Source organism: Salvelinus alpinus, chromosome 21 (assembly GCF_045679555.1).
Source record: "Salvelinus alpinus chromosome 21, SLU_Salpinus.1, whole genome shotgun sequence".
Classification (NCBI taxonomy): domain Eukaryota; kingdom Metazoa; phylum Chordata; class Actinopteri; order Salmoniformes; family Salmonidae; genus Salvelinus; species Salvelinus alpinus.
The window spans coordinates 5,957,575-5,975,667 of NC_092106.1; the positions used below are offsets into that span (position 1 = coordinate 5,957,575).

At 46.1% G+C, this 18,093-nt stretch overlaps 1 protein-coding gene across 1 annotated transcript in view; it reads right to left on the reverse strand.

Annotated features, from left to right (window-relative positions):
- The window catches only part of LOC139547677 (mitogen-activated protein kinase kinase kinase 10-like), a 35,116-nt gene extending 17,024 nt beyond the window's left edge, over positions 1–18,092 (reverse strand). The window contains exon 1 of the mRNA XM_071356668.1: positions 14,960–18,092. Coding sequence (XP_071212769.1) covers positions 14,960–15,950 — 991 coding nt within the window. The 5' untranslated portion in view covers positions 15,951–18,092. The remainder of the gene's footprint in view (positions 1–14,959) is intronic.
- Between the last annotated feature and the right edge of the window lies 1 nt (position 18,093).

An 18,093-nucleotide genomic window follows, 5' to 3' on the forward strand; every position in this document is an offset into this window, starting at 1 on the left:
GGTTAGGGTGCTCTCAAGCAGCTAGATGTTCTTTACCATTCGGGCATCAGATTTGCCACCAATGCTCCTTATAGAACACACTGCACTCTATACTCCTCTGTAAACTGGTCATCTCTACATACCCGCCACAAGACCCACAGGTTGTTGATTATTTATAAAACCCTCTTAGGCATCACTCCCCCCATCTGAGATATCTTATGCAGCCATCATCCTCCACAAACAACACCCGTTCTGCCAGTCACATTCTGTTAAAGGTCCTCAAAGCACACACATCCCTGGGTCGCTCCTCTTTTCAGTTCGCTGCAGCTAGCGACTGGAACGAGCTGCAACAAACACTCGAACTGGACAGTTTTATCTCCATCTCGTCATTCAAGGACTCAATCATGGACACTCTTACTGACACTTGTGGCTGCTTAGCTTGATGTATTGTTGTCTCTACCTTTTTGCCCTTTGTGCTGTTGTCTGTGCCTAACAATGCTTGTACCATGTTGTGCTTCTGCCACGTTGTGTTGCTACTGTGTTGTCGTCATGTTGTGTTGCTACCATGCTGTGTTGTCATGTGTTGCTGCCACGTTGTGTTGTTGTCTTAGGTCTCTCTTTACGTAGGTCTCTCTTGTCGTGATGTGTGTTTTGTCCTACATTTTTATTTTAATCCCAGCCCCTGTCCCCGCAGGATGCCTTTTGCCTCTTGGTAGGCCTTCATTGTAACTAAGAATTTGTTCTTAATTGACTTTCGTAGTTAAATAATGGTTAAATAAAAACAAAACAAATTAAAGTATTTCTCTTAGTTAATCTCTCCCGGTCCCTCTTTCCTTCCTCTCAGTCCCCCACCTCTCTCCCTCCCCCTCTCTCTCTCTACGCCTCTCACTCACTCCTTCTCATCTCTCTCTCTCTGTTTCTGTCCACAGAGGAACAGGTGTAGCCTGCAGGGTGGAACAGCTGTTGCCTCCAACGAATCCCCCCCCGCTACACAAAGACCCCTGCACCCCGGCATCCCTCCCAGCCCTCCATACACACAGACACCACTCTGATACCTGCTGGGTCTACTAGTCTAACAGGGCAGAACACTATCCACCACCGTCCTGCAGATTAAACAGCCCCTGCGATGAAGCTGCCCAGGCAGCGTGGCATGTTTCGACTGTCCTCCTCCTCCTCACTAGGGACAGGAGCTTATGACTGGAGTGTATTCTGCCTGCAATTGCCCACCTCAGTTGAATTTCCAGACCGAAAAACATTCTTCAAGATATAGGTTGCAAGATTTTCCCTGTAGGAATTTCTACATGGTGGCAAGAGGGATTTCTGAGAAGAGGGTTTTGGGCTGGCTAAAGGTTTAGGTGACAGACGTGGCTGTGAGCCAACCAGGTAGAATGATTGGCATGGCTGTGAGCCAATGTGAGAGTGCAAAGGGCTCTATTATCCTTCTACTCCAATAGAGGTCTTTGATATAGTCACTACCCCCGCCCCTCAGGGCCACTGTGGGACTCCGTTTCCACTTCACTGCAGATCACAGCCCTGCCGACAAAGCCAACCCCCCCCCCCCCCCCCCCCATGTACCCACCCAGCCATCCCCTACTCACCCCCTTATCTCCATCCCTCGCTCCCCCGTGCCCCCTCCCATGTCTGTCTGCCATTCCAGCTGTCGCCTGCCTAGGATCAACTCAGACTGCCCACATTGGGGAGGTGAGATGGAAAGAAAGAAAGAGAGCGAGAGCAAGAGAGGGAGAGAAAGAGAGCGAGAGAGCGATGGGTATGGGTATGGGTATGGGAGGGAGAGTAAAGGTGACCACATGCTTACCATCTGAAACAGTTTGTGCATAGAGTACCAGTCAAAACTTTGGACACACCTACTCATTCAAGTGTTTTTTATTTATTTTTACTATTTTCTACATTGTAGAATAATAGTGAAGACATCAAAACTATGAAATAACACGTATGGAATCATGTAGTAACCAAAAAAGTGTTAAACAAATCAAAATATATTTTATATTTCATATTTCATATTCTTCAAAGTAGCCACCCTTTGCCTTGATGACAGCATTGCACACTCTTTGCATTCTCTCAACCATTGAAGAATCCCTACTGTTGACTAATCACTGACGAAGGGGCGTAGACTTCGGGCTACTAAACTTTGGCTTGACTCGGAAAAAAACGGAAAAAAACCTTGCCGGAGACCAAAACGGACAATATTGTCCAAAAATGGTGTCATAAAACATGCACAAACTGTTTCGGATGGGATGTAAGTGGATACCTTTAAGGAAGAGGGACAGAAGAAAGGGACAGAGAGTCTGAGGAGATGTGGGGGAGGGGATGGAGATAAGAAGGAAGGAAGGAGGCAAGGAAGAGAGAAAAATAACAAGAGAGAGACAGGAATGAGGGCAAGGGCAGAGGGATGAGGATAAACTGGCAGACAAGGTGATGGAGAAAGGAGGGCAAGGGCAAGATGGAGAGGAAAAGGGAGTGAGATTGGTAGAGGATTAGTGGCAGGACAAATAGAGAAGTGGAGTCGATGAAAAGATGAAGGGTGAAGGAGTGAAAGAGATGACTGGGGGGGAAGCTTTTTTTTCATCGTGCTGGTAGGATATCTGGTAGGATATTCTTCATGTCTTGATGTCCGTCTAGGTCTTTCTTTCTTTCGCACGTTCCTATTCTGACACTCACTAAAGAGAAACCATACACCAGTCAAGAACACTAACCCATCTCACAAAACACTACACTGGGATACAAGTACAGTATACAACACTGCTCTTAATTGTGCATGGTACCATAGCCGGCGCGTCCATGAAGCTAGGGGCAGCTTTCCCTAAAGTAAATTGAAATATTATATAGCCTAATTAGTGTAACCGATGTGAAATGGCTAGCTAGTTAGCGGTGGTGCGCGCTAATAGCGTTTCAATCGGTGACGTGACTTGCTCTGAGACCTTGAAGTAGTGGTTCCCCTTGCTCTGCAAGGGCCGCGGCTTTTGTGGAGCGATGGGTAACAATGCTTCATGGGTGACTGTTGTTGATGTGTGCAGAGGCGCCCGGGTCGGTGCGAGGGGACGGACTAAAGTTAAACTGTTACATTGATGCTGTTGACCCGGATCACTGGTTGCTGCGGAAAAGGAGGAGGTCGAAAGGGGGTGAGTGTAACCGATGTGAAATGGCTAGCTAGTTAGCGGTGGTGCGCGCTAATAGCGTTTCAATCGGTGACGTCACTCGCTTTGAGACCTTGAAGTAGTGGTTCCCCTTGCTCTGCAAGGGCCGCGGCTTTTGTGGAGCGATGGGTAACGACGCTTCGTGGGTGACTGTTGTTGATGTGTCGGGGCGATGGGACGGACTAAAGTTAAACTGTTACATTAGCCTACTCCTGTCTGTACAGAAATCAATTAAATCATACAAAATAGGCTACTAAAGCATGATTTGGCCTCAGAGGATCATTAGCTTCTGTTGTGGATTGTTTTACATCTCATTGCCTACAGTCGGAAGGAAAGATAGCGTGCACAATTTGGGCAGCGTGCGAGGCAAATACAAAATATAGGATTGTTGAATTGCGACTGTCAGTGAAAAGTAGAGAGGCCCAGCCAAGCATATCGCAATATTTCAAAATACAATTGCGGGGAAACTATCGTTTGGAAAGCAAATGGCTGTTGCTGTAAAGAACACAATGAAAATACTCTAATCTGTGTTCATCAAAATTCTCAACTTAGTTGAGCTAACGACAGTATATTATGTTATTGGTACCAGCGGAGAGCATCGGCCTTATCCCGGGTGAGTACACTGCGCACTGCGCATTATCATTCTTTATCATTGTTGGGTCAGTGTCAAGTTTGTTTTTGGACAAGACTTTTCTCCGGCAGTTTAGGTGGATGCCATATTTTCTCCTTCTGTCTCCCATTCTCATAGGCCTATTATATTGATCTGTTTGTCAGTGTCAAAAGAGTAGCGTAGGCTACCATGTCATTTATCGTAGTTAAGAAAAGGTTCTGCTAATGTCTCCAGTTTTATAACGTGTAGTAGAATTGCATGAAATGTGTTTATAACATTTAAAAAAAATGTTCTGTGCAAAGAAAGAAGAAACATATCTCATATAGCCTTTAGCCTAAGCCTACTGCAATACTCGCTCAGCCATACACAGACCGGTCTTTTTTGCGAACAGTGAGAGTTATATTATTAGCCTAAATGATGATTATCGAATCTACTCATTGCATTGCGAATAGTAGGCTATCTTACGTAAGTGTTTAAATGCGATGATGCGTGGAATGCTTCATCATAAAGGTGCATTTTTATGGTGAAAATTTGTGATACTTTACAGGAAGCCAATGAATAACATCAGCATAATGGATGCTGCACCCACAGTATCGCAGCCAGAATTGCTGCACTTTGCCTGCTTGGATATGGAGGTTGTACTGAATCTGCTCGCATGTCATCGATACCCCTGGTTGGCTCAATTCGTATTACCAGAGGCCATTTGGGCTCTAATCCTGAGCCGTGCAGTTGCACAGTTTCACCCTGGAGGCATTCACTTTGTCTCCACACAAATGCAGCTGCCAAATTCATGTGACCAGGCAGCCTGGCTCTCATAAAGGGTTGAGGTATTAAGTGAGACTGCTTTTTTTTAATGTGGAGCAGGACTGCAGGTTCACTATCGTTATTTGTAAAACTGGGTATTTGAATTCAAGACATATTTTACTCACCACCTCAAACATTTGGGAGTGAAATTGACATGGTTTTACCAAAGAAAAGACATCTCTTAGCATTTGGGCGATCCATTTGACCCTTTTTGTTCTGTCTATTTGAGACACGAACCATCGACACCAGGAAATCCATCTAAATGTTCCTGGACTGAGAGGCTAGTCTTAGATCCACCAAGCCCTGCAAGCAAGTTCAACACACAAACACAGTCCAATGTTCATTTCACACCGTGACATTAGCCTTGATTTCTGTAACAGCCCGTCTTTTTATACCCATTGTAGGTCGACACATAGTTCTAGTTGTAGTTCTTTATTAGATTGTAGTTTATCCCTGTGAAGACGTGTGTAACTGCATCCATGGAGTCAGTGCAGCAGTCGTCCCCCGCTTATGACCTCATGACCTTTCCACAAACATGAACACGGACACGTTTCTGGCCGGTAATACTATGTGATGTCCAGTGAAATCCTAACACATAGGATGTTATCATTCTCCCTTGTTTTCAAAGAGCACACAGTATAGCACTCAGTATGTCTTCTACTCTTCTATGGTTGGTCAAGGAATCTGGCTCAAGGGGACACCCAGTGTGTCACGCTGGTATAAAGGATTTGGAGACAGGCGCAGGAATACACAATAGGGTTTTTTAATACAGCCAAAACAAACACGCATACAAAAACCCTGGGCTGTACCCAAACAAAAGAGCGAGGGTAAATCTCGTTGAACGCCACGGGACGATATATAAAGCACGCAGCATAACAGCTGCACCAACGCATAGGTGCTCACAGCACCAACGGACATGGGAACAATAACCGAAAAAGACAGAGGGAACAGACGGCACGTATTTAACATACTAATCAGGGGAACTGGGAACCAGGTGTGTACAATCAGACAAGACAGTCCGGGGTTGATGATAATGAAGCCCGTTCAGCGAAGCCTAGAAAGTCGGTGACGAAGACCTCCGGAACTGGTGAACAGAATGAGCATCAGTACCGGGGGGATCCGTGACACAGTGCAAGGCCTCCTGTGTTGGGCCTGCCTTCTCTCAGTCCCCCCCCCCAGTCCCCTGGAGCCCTAGGCCCAGTACAAGCCTGGCCAGCAACAATGCCCTTCTAACAGCAGTCGCCACACACAGCCTGGCCAATGTGCCTTGTGTCAGCTTCATGGCACGAGTGCGCGCGTCTGTATGAGTGCGTGCGTGCATTCGTACGTGCACGTGTCTGTGTGCAGCGTGTGCTCTCTGTTGCTGTTGTCACGTGAGGCTGGCAGAGGTAGGCTGGGTGCCAATGTTGCCCTGTTAACTGGGTTTCGTACAGTATGTACAGTATGTCAGCATTCGGGGAATGTCAGGAATGCAGGGATATTAGTCACCAGGATGAACCTGAATACATGTCAAATTCCTCAAATCAGTGAATACGTGGAAACTAGAGAAGGCCATGGGGTTGGGATACTGTGTAGTGTGACCTGTGTCCTCATTAGTTTACTGGTAGCCATTGGCCTCATCTCTTATCTGTTCATTGACTTGTGTAGACAGTACCAGTGTGTGTGTGTGTGTGTGTGTGTGTGTGTGTGTGTGTGTGCGTGCGTGCGTGCGTGCGTGCGTGCGTGCGTGTGTGCTTCTGCAATCTGACTGACCATTGATCGGTGTCATTTCAGACACACTGAGCTATACTGCTATCCCTCTCCCCCTCTCTATCTCTCTCCCCCTTTCTATCCCCCTCTACCTCTCTATCCCTCTTTATCCTCTCCCCCTCTCTATGCCTCTATCCCTCTCTCTATTCCTCGATCTCCCTCTACCTCTCTGTCCCTCTTTCCCCCTCTTCCCCTCTCCATGCCTCCATCCCTCTCAACCTTTCTCTCTGTGGGCACTTTCATCATGTTTTTCAACTCAGGGGGTCTAACTGAGCTTAACAGACAGGGAATACAGACATCTGTTTGCAGTATGCCTCTGTTCTCACGGTGCCTGTGCTGAGTCCAAGGCCTTTCTGAGAGCCAAACACAGTAGTAAGACAGAACATACTGACACTACTACTCACAGGATAGGCCTAATTTGACCTTATTGGAGACAATTCATTCGTCTGTCAGCTAGTTCTCTTTACAACCAATTACTATGTTCAACTAATTAGTCCACCACCATTGGTTGATTGGTGAGGTGTTTTGGTTGGGAACATACAGATGTGTGGGGTAGAAAGAGGGGTACTAGAGGAACAGTATGACGTTGAGTCCTCTCAGTCTGTAGAACACTCTGACCGCGTCTCCAACTGACTCCATCCCCACCACTTTCCCCATCCCTCTACCCCTCCCTCCCTCCATCACCCCCTCCCCCAACCTAGCCCGCAGGGCCTACTCTGCAGCAAGCGCATTCCTTCTCCTTTTCTCTACCCATCCATCCCTCCATCCTGCCATTCAAGGTCTACAGTCGACCTCACTCCCTCCATCTCTGTGTCGTCCGTCCTCTCCGCGCCCCCTCCCCCTCAGTGACTCCTGTCATTGTGAGCCCAACTCTGTCTTGGCTTGTTGTGTGAGAATGGGGTCATTGTTGCTGCACTACCAGTGAGTATTTCCTGCCCTAGCTCGCTAGCACCACCGTGTCCCTCTGTCCCACATCCATACACACACATATACAGTGCATTCGGAAAACTATTCAAAACCCTTGACTTTTTCCACATTTTTGTTACGTTACAGCCTTATTCTAAAATTGATTAAATATTTGAATAACCAATAATGAAAACGGGTTTTTAGACATTTGGGGGAAATTATATAAAAAAAGAAAAACAGATACCTTATTTACATAAGCATTCACAACCCTTTGCTATGAAAATCAAAATTTAGCTCAGGTGCATCCTGTTTCCATTGATCATCCTTGAAATGTTTCTACAAATTGATTAGAGTCCACCTAAATTCTATTGATTGAACATGATTTGGAAAGGCACACACAGTTGACAGTGCATGTCGAGGCACAGACCTGGGGAAGGGTACCAACAAAAATCCTGCAGCATTGAAGGTCCCCAAGAACACAGTGGCCTCCATCATTCTTAAATGGAAGAAGTTTGAAACAACCAAGACTCTTCCTAGAGCTGGCCGCCCGGCCAAACTGAGCAATTGGGGGAAAAGGGCCTTAGTCAGGGAAGTGACCAAGAACCCAATGGTCACTCTGACAGAGCTCCAGAGTTCCTCTGTGGAGATGGTAGAGCCTTCCAGAAGGACAACCATCTCTGCAACACTCCACCAATCAGGCCTTTATGGTAGACTGGCCAGACAGAAGACACTCCTCAGTAAAAGGCACATGACAGCCCGCTTGAGGTTTGCCAAAAGGTACCTAAAGAACTCTCAGATCATGAGAAACAAGATTGTCTGGTCCGGTGAAAACAAGATTGACCTCTTTAGCCTGAATGCCAAACATCACGTCTGGAGGAAACCAGGCACCGCTCATCACCTGGCCAATACCATCCCTACGGTGAAGCATGGTGGTGGCAGCATCATGCTGTGGGGATGTTTTTCAGTGGCAGGGACTGGGAGACTAGTCAGGATCGAGGGAAAGATGAACGAAGGAAAGTACAGAGAGATCCTTAATGAAAACCTTCTTCAGAGCGCTCAGGACCTCAGACTGGTGCAAAGGTTTACCTTCCAACAGGACAACGACCCTAATCACACAGCCAAGACAACACAGGAGTGGCTTCGGGACACGTCTCTGAATGTCCTTGAGTGGCCCAGCCAGAGCCCGGACTTGAACCCGATCGAACATCTCTGGAGAGACCTGAAAATAGCTGTGCAGTGACGCTCCCCATCCAACCTGACAGAGCTTGAGAGAATCTGCACAGAAGAATGGGAGAAACTCCCCAAATACAGGTGTGCCAAGCTTGTAGCATCATACCCAAGAAGGCTGTAATCGCTGCCAAAGGTGCTTCAACAAAGCACTGAGTAAAGGTTCTGAATACTTATGTAAATGTGATATTTCCGTTTTTGCTTTGTCCTTACGGGATCAATTTTAGAAGAAGGCTGTAACAATAACACAATGTGTAAAAAGTGAACGGGTCTGAATAATTTCCGAATACACTGCATATGCAATTGCGCACACACACGCACGCACGTAACACATGCACATACAAAGACATGCATGCACAAACACACTACTCTCAGAGATAAATTCAAGGAGGGGAGGATGCATTTTCGAAACCATTCAAACAGGGCCCTTGATTGATTGATTGATTGATTGAATCAGGTGCCGTAGAGCCGGCCAGTATTTTCCTACTGCTGCCATGAAGAGGAATCAAGTCAGTCTGGGATGGCTCTTCTAGCAGCAACATCCCTCTTTCTGAGTGTGGGAAAGAAGCCAGACAGACAGGCTACTCAGAACGCTAATCCTTTTCTAAACAGACACACCATTTAAACTCTTTTCAATGGCATGCTATGCACTAATCCGATAAATAGCAATTATGGAACGTGTATTCATATCATAATTGAAGGATACCTATATGTAAGATGATGATACTCAATATTTCAGTCCAACTCACACCATCTAACCGAATAATATCCAAGTTACTAGTTCCTGTAATTAATGCTGAATTATCCAGTGGAGGGAAATATATATTACAGACTAGACAGGCCAGCTTGCAGACACAAGGCCCCACTATTCAGGTGACTGTTAACTTGCTTTCCATTTGAAGTGACAGCACTCAAAAGAGCAGCAGGTAACGTCAACCCCCCCACCCCCATCTTTATGAAGCCTATATGCAGTATAATAGCCTATTGTTCAGTATCTTAATGCTCTAACAGCTGTCACAGAAACTCCCAACCAAGGCTACAAATGTGGTTTTTAATGGTATTTTCTTGGTTCCATTCCTTCATATAGACTCATCCATAAAAGGACTTGATAGGTGAATCGTCAGAGATGGATATCACAATCCAGTCCTTTCACCTGTCAGTGGTCATCTAGGAAACTGATTCATGCGACAGTAAGACCATTGGGAACGTGTCATGTAGGTTATATAACATATCTACCTCTGCAGTATAGAGGGGTCTATCTGACTCATGTGTGTCCATAGAACTAGAATCTATAGAAAGGGCTTGGAACCTTTAACCTCTAACTCTAAGTTTACATACACCTTAGCCAAATACATTTCAACTCAGTTTGAAATGATTCCTGAAATTTATTCCAAGTTAAAATTCCCTGTCTTAAGCCAGTTAGGATCACCACTTTATTTTAAGAATGTGAAATGTCTGCCCACAACTTTTCTATGGGATTGAGGTCAGGGTTTTGTGATGTCCACTCCAATACCTTGACTTTGTTGTCCTTAAGCCATTTTGCCACAACTTTGGAAGTATGCTTGGGGTCATTGTCCTTCAATATATCCACATAATTTTCCTCCCTCATGATGCCATCTATTTTGGAAAGTGCACCAGTCCCTCCTGCAGCAAAGCACCCCCACAACATGATGCTGCCACCCCCGTGCTTCACGGTTGGAATGGTGTTCTTCGGCTTGCAAGCCTCCCCCTTTTTCCTCCAAACATATCGATGGTCATTATGGCCAAACAGTTCTATTTTTGTTTCATCAGACCAGAGGACATTTCTCCAAAAAGTACGATCTTTGTCCTCATGTGCAGTTGCAAACCGTAGTCTAGCTTTTTTTATGGCGGTTTTGGAGCAGTGGCTTCTTCCTTGCTGAGCGGCCTTTCAGGTTATGTCGATATAGGACTTGTTTTACTGTGGATATACAGTGGGGAGAACAAGTATTTGATACACTGCCGATTTTGCAGGTTTTCCTACTTACAAAGCATGTAGAGGTCTGTAATTTTTATCATAGGTACACTTCAACTGTGAGAGACGGAATCTAAAACAAAAATCCAGAAAATCACATTGTATGATTTTTAAGTAATTAATTTGCATTTTATTGCATGACATAAGTATTTGATACATCAGAAAAGCAGAACTTAATATTTGGTACAGAAACCTTTGTTTGCAATTACAGAGATCATACGTTTCCTGTAGTTCTTGACCAGGTTTGCACACACTGCAGCAGGGATTTTGGCCCACTCCTCCATACAGACCTTCTCCAGGTCCTTCAGGTTTCGGGGCTGTCGCTGGGCAATACGGACTTTCAGCTCCCTCCAAAGATTTTCTATTGGGTTCAGGTCTGGAGACTGGCTAGACCACTCCAGGACCTTGAGATGCTTCTTACAGAGCCACTCCTTAGTTGCCCTGGCTGTGTGTTTTGGGTCGTTGTCATGCTGGAAGACCCAGCCACGACCCATCTTCAATGCTCTTATTGAGGGAAGGAGGTTGTTGGCCAAGATCTTGCGATACATGGCCCCATCCATCCTCCCCTCAATACGGTGCAGTCGTCCTGTCCCCTTTGCAGAAAAGTATCCCCAAAGAATGATGTTTCCACCTCCATGCTTCATGGTTGGGATGGTGTTCTTGGGGTTGTACTCATCCTTCTTCTTCCCCCAAACACGGCGAGTGGAGTTTAGACCAAAAAGCTCTATTTTTGTCTCATCAGACCACATGACCTTCTCCCATTCCTCCTCTGGATCATCCAGATGGTCATTGGCAAACTTCAGACGGGCCTGGACATGCACTGGCTTGATCAAAGGGACCTTGTGTGCGCTGCAGGATTTTAATCCATGACGGCGTAGTGTTTTACTAATGGTTTTCTTTGAGACTGTGGTCCCAGCTCTCTTCAGGTCATTGACCAGGTCCTGCCGTGTAGTTCTGGGCTGATCCCTCACCTTTCTCATGATCATTGATGCCCCACGAGGTGAGATCTTGCATGGAGCCCCAGACCGAGGGTGATTGACCGTCATCTTGAACTTCTTCCATTTTCTAATAATTGCGCTAACAGTTGTTGCCTTCTCACCAAGCTGCTTGCCTATTGTCCTGTAGCCCATCCCAGCCGTGTGCAGGTCTACAATTTTATCCCTGATGTCCTTACACAGCTCTCTGGTCTTGGCCATTGTGGAGAGGTTGGAGTCTGTTTGATTGAGTGTGTGGACAGGTGTCTTTTATACAGGTAACGAGTTCAAACAGGTGCAGTTAATACAGGTAATGAGTGGAGAACAGGAGTGCTTCTTAAAGAAAAACTAACAGGTCTGTGAGAGCCGGAATTCTTACTGGTTGGTAGGTGATCAAATACTTAAGTCATGCAATAAAATGCAAATTAATTACTTAAAAATCATACAATGTGATTTTCTGGATTTTTGTTTTAGATTCCGTCTCTCGCAGTTGAAGTGTACCTATGATAAAAATTACAGACCTCTACATGCTTTGTAAGTAGGAAAACCTGCAAAATCGGCAGTGTATCAAATACTTGTTCTCCCCACTGTAGATACTTTTGTACCTGTTTCCTCCAGCATCCTTTGCTGTTGTTCTGGGATTGATTTGCACTTTTCGCAACAAAGTACGTTCATCTCTAGGAGACAGAACGCGTCTCCTTCCTAAGCGGTATGACGGCTGCGTGGTCCCATGGTGTTTATACTCGCGTACTATTGTTTGTACAGATGTACGTGGTACCTTCAGGCATTTGGAAATTGCTCCCAAGTGGACATGTGGAGGTCTACAATTCTTTTCTGAGGTCTTGACTGATTTCTTTTGATTTTCCCATGATGTCAAGCAAAGAGGCACTGAGTAAGAAGATAGGGCTTGAAATACATCCACAGGTACACCTCCAATTGACTCAAATGATTTTAATTCGCCTATCAGAAGCTTCTAAAGCCATGACATCATTTTCTGGAATTTTCCAAGCTGTTTTAAGGCACAGTCAACTTAGTGTATGTAAACTTCTGACCCATTGGAATTGTGATACAGTGACTTATAAGTGAAATAATCTGTCTGTAAACAATTGTTGGAAAATTACTTGTGTCATGCACAAAGTAGATGTCCTAACCGACTTCCCAAAACTATAGTTTGTTGACAAGAAATTTGTGGAGTGGTTGAAAATTGAGTTTTAATGACTCCAACCTAAGTGTATGTAAACTTCCGACTCCCGAACACTGTGTGTTACAGTAGACAGGTGATCAGTGGTAAAGTGTTTTGATACCTTATGCTGAGTCATGTCAATATAATTTACAACTCAGTGCAGTGGCTGCAGACACGTTAGCCATCACGGGGTAGAGTTTTCAAGACCTCTTTCTGAACACCCCTTATCTAGGGCAGTTTGGATTTCAACTTGATCAAATCACCTGATCAATAAGGTTTTTAATTGAATGGCTATCAACTAGGGCCATGTTTTTGAGAAATGTGTTGTTAATGACGTGATGGTTCACATGACCATATTCTTAGGGCTTCTCTGAGTCCGCCTACTATATGTGCTTATAAAACTGTTATAACCATTATATTCAGATTTATTTCGATTTTGCTGCTAAATAATATGGCCCAAGGAGGATTGGGCACCACTGAGAGAGTGGGCTGATTCTGGATCGGTGTGACAGGTACGGCTAAATGGAACAAGGGACAGAGACCTGCCAACCCACAAACACCGCTGTCACATCACTCTAAGGAGGTCACCGTAATCAGATTATCCCGGGTAGACAGTCAGGCTCACTACTCTAGCCTCAGCCTGGCAAACAACAACACAGAGAGAAAGGCAGAAACACACACACACACACACACACTACAAATTCGGTGAGTGTGTAGAGGAGAGGTTGGCAGGCCAGCAAAGGTGGTGGAGAAGAAACAGAGAAGCTGTGGGGCCTAAAGCTTCTCCGTAACCGCAGTGATGCCAAACAGGCGGCGGTTTGAAGAGGATATCTGAGACCTGTACACTTGGACAATGAGCTGAGGTGTAACCCTAAACTAAGAAGAACCGCTGTTTACCCCCCTCGCTCTCTCTATCCCTCTCCTTCTACCTCCCCAATCTCTCTCACCTATTTCTCTATCTTTCTTCTCCCTCTCTGTCCCTCTCTTTCCTCCCTCATCTTTGTAACCTTTCCTTTCTTCCCCATCTCTTTTGCTTCCTTCTCTCTCTTCCTTTGCTTTCTCCTCTCGCTTCATCTCTCTCTCCCACCCTCCGGGCTTCAATATAAACAATCATCTTTAAGTCATCGGCTGATCACATGCCTGAATACTTTGTTCGTTTTCAATGGGACGTTTTCAAGGGGACGTTTTCAATTGTTTTCAGTGGGACGCGTCATCCATAGAGGAAGGAGACAGCTTGACAGATTGAGACACTCCTTTGAAATCATCTTTTCACACGGAGGAATTATAAGTGAAGGAATTGACATTTGTGCAGAGAGGCTGACAGCTGGATGACTCAACACAGCCCAGTGTCGTGAAGGAAGTTCTGCGCGGTTGTTCAAGGCTTCAACGTCCAATCTGATCCCTATCGTTACAGTTACTGAGGGAGAGGTGGCTTTTTATATGGCGGCTCTCGCTACATCACAGCTTCGCAAACCAGAGAGCGATTAGGAACATTTTGTAAGATCTGTGAGCAGGGTGTCTTTAAGCTACAGATACTCCAGATCGCTCTGTCTCTCTCCATCAAAAAGCCCTGTACTCAGCATCCTGTACCCTCAACTCGTATCTCTACACCCCATCCCCCATGCTCACGTCCCACACAGACAGACACACGCACACACACACACACACAGTGCGTATACCCCCCCCCCCCCCCTCCCCCCAAATACACCAACATCTGCAACTGCGTCTTTAAACAGCAAGTAGCACAAAGGACCAAAAATAGCTTGGCGAGCTGCAGAGCAGAACTGCTCTCCTTGAGGAGGGATGGTAGAAAGAGGAGGGTGAGAGGAGAGGATCGGAGGAGGAGGGGAGAAATGACAAGGGAAAGATGGCAGAGAGAGCCAGCTCTCCAGGGCTGATCTTACCCTGTCATTCTCAACTCAACTGTCTGTGTGTCAAACAGAAAACCTCTATTTCATTTCATCCACACAACACTTAAATGAACCCATCAACACAAGGGTTAACAGTACGTACACTACTGTACATTCTGTACGTGCCCACTCATCCATCCTCTGTTAAATGGATTTCGTATACTATACTGCCCTTAACTGGAAACTGGGACTAAAACAGGCATGAATAGAGTCCGTCTACGACCTATATGGCAATCAAATGTGTATGCATGGCTGATTAAACATGCAAATAAACCAAAGGAAAGAATGAACGTATTCCCATTCTGAGTGTGATTTGCCCCCAAATGTCACATAAAAATATATAAAATATATTTTACATGAAATAGGAAAGGACTCATTTGGAGCGAATAGGTCAGAAATGAAATCTTTGAGATGGCAGCAGACACACTGTGGTATGAGTGGAGTGGGAGACGAGTGTTGGTGTACTCACTGTTGCTAGACTTGAGGTCTCTGTGTATAACCGGTACAAAGGTCTGATTGTGCAGGTAGTCCATCCCCGTGGCGATCTGCACGGCCCAGTTCACCAGCACCCTGGGGGGTACCTTCTTCCCAGCTAGGGCTCTGTTCAGGGCCCCCCCGCGGGCGTACTCCATCACCAGGCAGAGGTTGGGCTCTCGCAGGCACACCCCTATCAGGTTGATGATGTTGGGGTGTCTGAGCATCCAGAAAAGCCTAGCCTCTTGTCGTACGCTTTCAGCTGTGGCGCTAATGTCCTCGTCAGGGTCCTGCCTGGCAGCTTTAACTGCCACCTCCTCCCCTTGCCACATCCCCCTATACACCTTCCCAAACCCCCCCGCCCCGATCACCTCCTCCAGCACCAGCTCCGTGAAGTCGATCTCCAGGGGGCACCCCTCAGGCACCCCACCCGCCACCAGCCCTCCTGGGGCTAGCTGCTGGTAGCTGCCGGCGTCCCTCCGAGTAACGTAGTTGCATGGGAAGATGCCCACCTTGTCCTGGATCTTGCCCGTCCACCAGCCCTCGTCCCCGGACACTTTGGAGTCCTTGGAGAGGACCTCAAGGAGGTCCCCGCGCCGCAGGGTCAGCTCCTCGTCTGCCGTGGCCTCGTAGTCAAACACGGCCATCCAGTAGGGGTTGGAGGTGGTAGAGCTGCCAGGGTGGGAGTCTGGAGAACCAGAGGAGGAGTTCCAGCTGCTGCCATTCTCAGCCTGGACAGCTGTAGCAGAACACACCGGGGGAGCAGGGGTCATATGTGGGGGCATGGAGGAAAGAGGGGGGCCATAAGGGGGGCCAAGGGGACCAACGAGCATGAGGCCAGGGGGAGGAGGGTCGCAGCAGCCCCCACAGCTGGTGCAGGGCAGGGGGGCTGCTGTGCTGCTCGCTCTGGCATATGGGTCCATGGCTGCTCGGCTGCTGGTCAGCGGTGTGGGCCTGCCCTCTGTCAAGTCACACACAAAATCCATGCAGGGCCCATCAGCTGAATCCAGGCCTCCTTAACCAGAGGAGAGACAGATCAGTGGGCAGGCAGGCCAAAGCTCCACTGTCCCATCACTGTCCCCGTTTACTGGGGTAGTTCCAGTTCCTGTCACCAATCATGTGTGTGTAGCAGTCTGTATTACCATGTATAATGCAGTGTGTATTTAACATGTATTTCTACAACAGGTTCTCTCTGGGTGTGTTTCTAAAGGAAAAAAGCAATCAGGGCAGAACCATGGCCATCCCTGAGAGAGGCTACTGTTTATTATTCAATGGTATGGTCTAGAAAGCTACCAGAGAGTCAAGGCTGGCCTGGGAAAATCCCAAAGTAGACCCTCTTCAGTACTGTGAGATCAGGTCCTTGTGGATGGTATAGCTTTGCGCTGCTCAGGAGAGCATGGTCAGGATCTGAACACGGGTCTCTGTAACATCCCACACTGCTTTTACAACTAGGGTATCTCTGAGCATCTATTGCTATTTCATATTAGACTACTGATTGTATTTACTGTCTCCCTCTCAAGATTCAGCAAGCGCCGGATGGTCTGAGTGGTCCACAAAAGTTGAGTTTATTATGGCGTCTTACCCTTTTTAGTTCCTTACATTTTTGCCCTAATGAGTAATAAGACATAGCCAACGCTGCACTTCATGCCGCCTCATTGAGAACAGATCCTGACTCAGCGATTTAAAGAGGCTAGCTCCTCTCCTTCAAGATTATAAGAGGCCAAAGACAGCGAGGAAGCTACACGACAACTGAAGGAGATCGCACATCTAAAGAGGCTATTTGTAGATCAATTGCACCACATGTAACAAAACATTCTGATTCTAAATAGTGTCATCTGTATAGTTTAACACCCTCTGAGCAAGGATCGTTGTTATTTCCAAACAAGCACAGAGCAGAAGAATATGTCGCTTGTCTGACATCTCGTTATTACATGGTCATTGGCTTTTTGAAAGCGATGAATTACAGCAATTTGTCTTGACCTCGTATTTTGTTGAAATATCGATTGAAATATTTCCCTACTTTGATGCTGCCTCTTCTAGATCATGTAGGCCTACACCGATACACGTATAAGCCCGTTTAATGTCCTTAAATAGCATACTCGTCCATTTTTAGATGGGGAATTACGGCGGACAGCAGTCAGGCAAAGACAATTGAGTGCCTGTACGTTTCGCATCTTTGTAGTCAGCGCACATCAATGATTGATCGTTTGTCTTGTTACATTGTCCGGCCTAAGTTCTGCGCACGGTAATGTTTCAATAAACGCGATACAGTGAGTCTACACGAACGCGCGAGTCCAGAGACACTGGTACAGCACGGTCTGTTTTTGCCATTATTATCTAACCTTTATTTTGTAGGCTACAAGACGATGGTCATTCAAAACATCTGATACATGTGTAATCATAAGCAATAGCCTTGTCTACTTATATGGATACGATGTTGCACATTTCAGTTATTTGTGATCTAAGATCCCGCACCTGCTGGCTCTACGGAATATATTTCAGTGCTTTTCGACACCTTCACACGCTAGGTTTGAGAACGAAATAGCCTACCATAACAATAAATGGTGGGTTTTGTGAAGGCATCACGCTGTAATTCCAATTGCAAATAGTTGTGCAGCTCTGATCCGAGTTGACGTGATTCAAATAAGGCGATTAATCCTCTACAGTAACGTGTTTCTTTGGCTATGATAGACCATCTTCGAGGCATTAATAATAATTATAATAATTATAATAATGTAACAGGCCTAACAAAAGCCTAATCCTCCCTTTTAGTGCAAAATATAATTAGAATCCAGTCTTTATGTGTATATTGCATCTTGTCTTCTGGTTCAAATAAACCAAATATTAAATATTCAAATATTTACGGGAAAAAAGCCTGGACACCGTGCATCACAACATCCATTGACATTGTCGCATGGGCGTGTGATCGCATCCAAATATCCACCATCAGATTCCATAATCCAATTCCACAAAATGAATAGTCTTGGAGTCCTTACTCATCTGGGTCAGTCGGGTGGTTAGTTGTCCTTCACAATCAAATCGCTTTTTTCTCCAAAAGACGTGCCATTTCTAGACGCAGCTGTCAGTATCTAGGCTGACTTTGTATCCAAATACACCGGCTGGACTGGG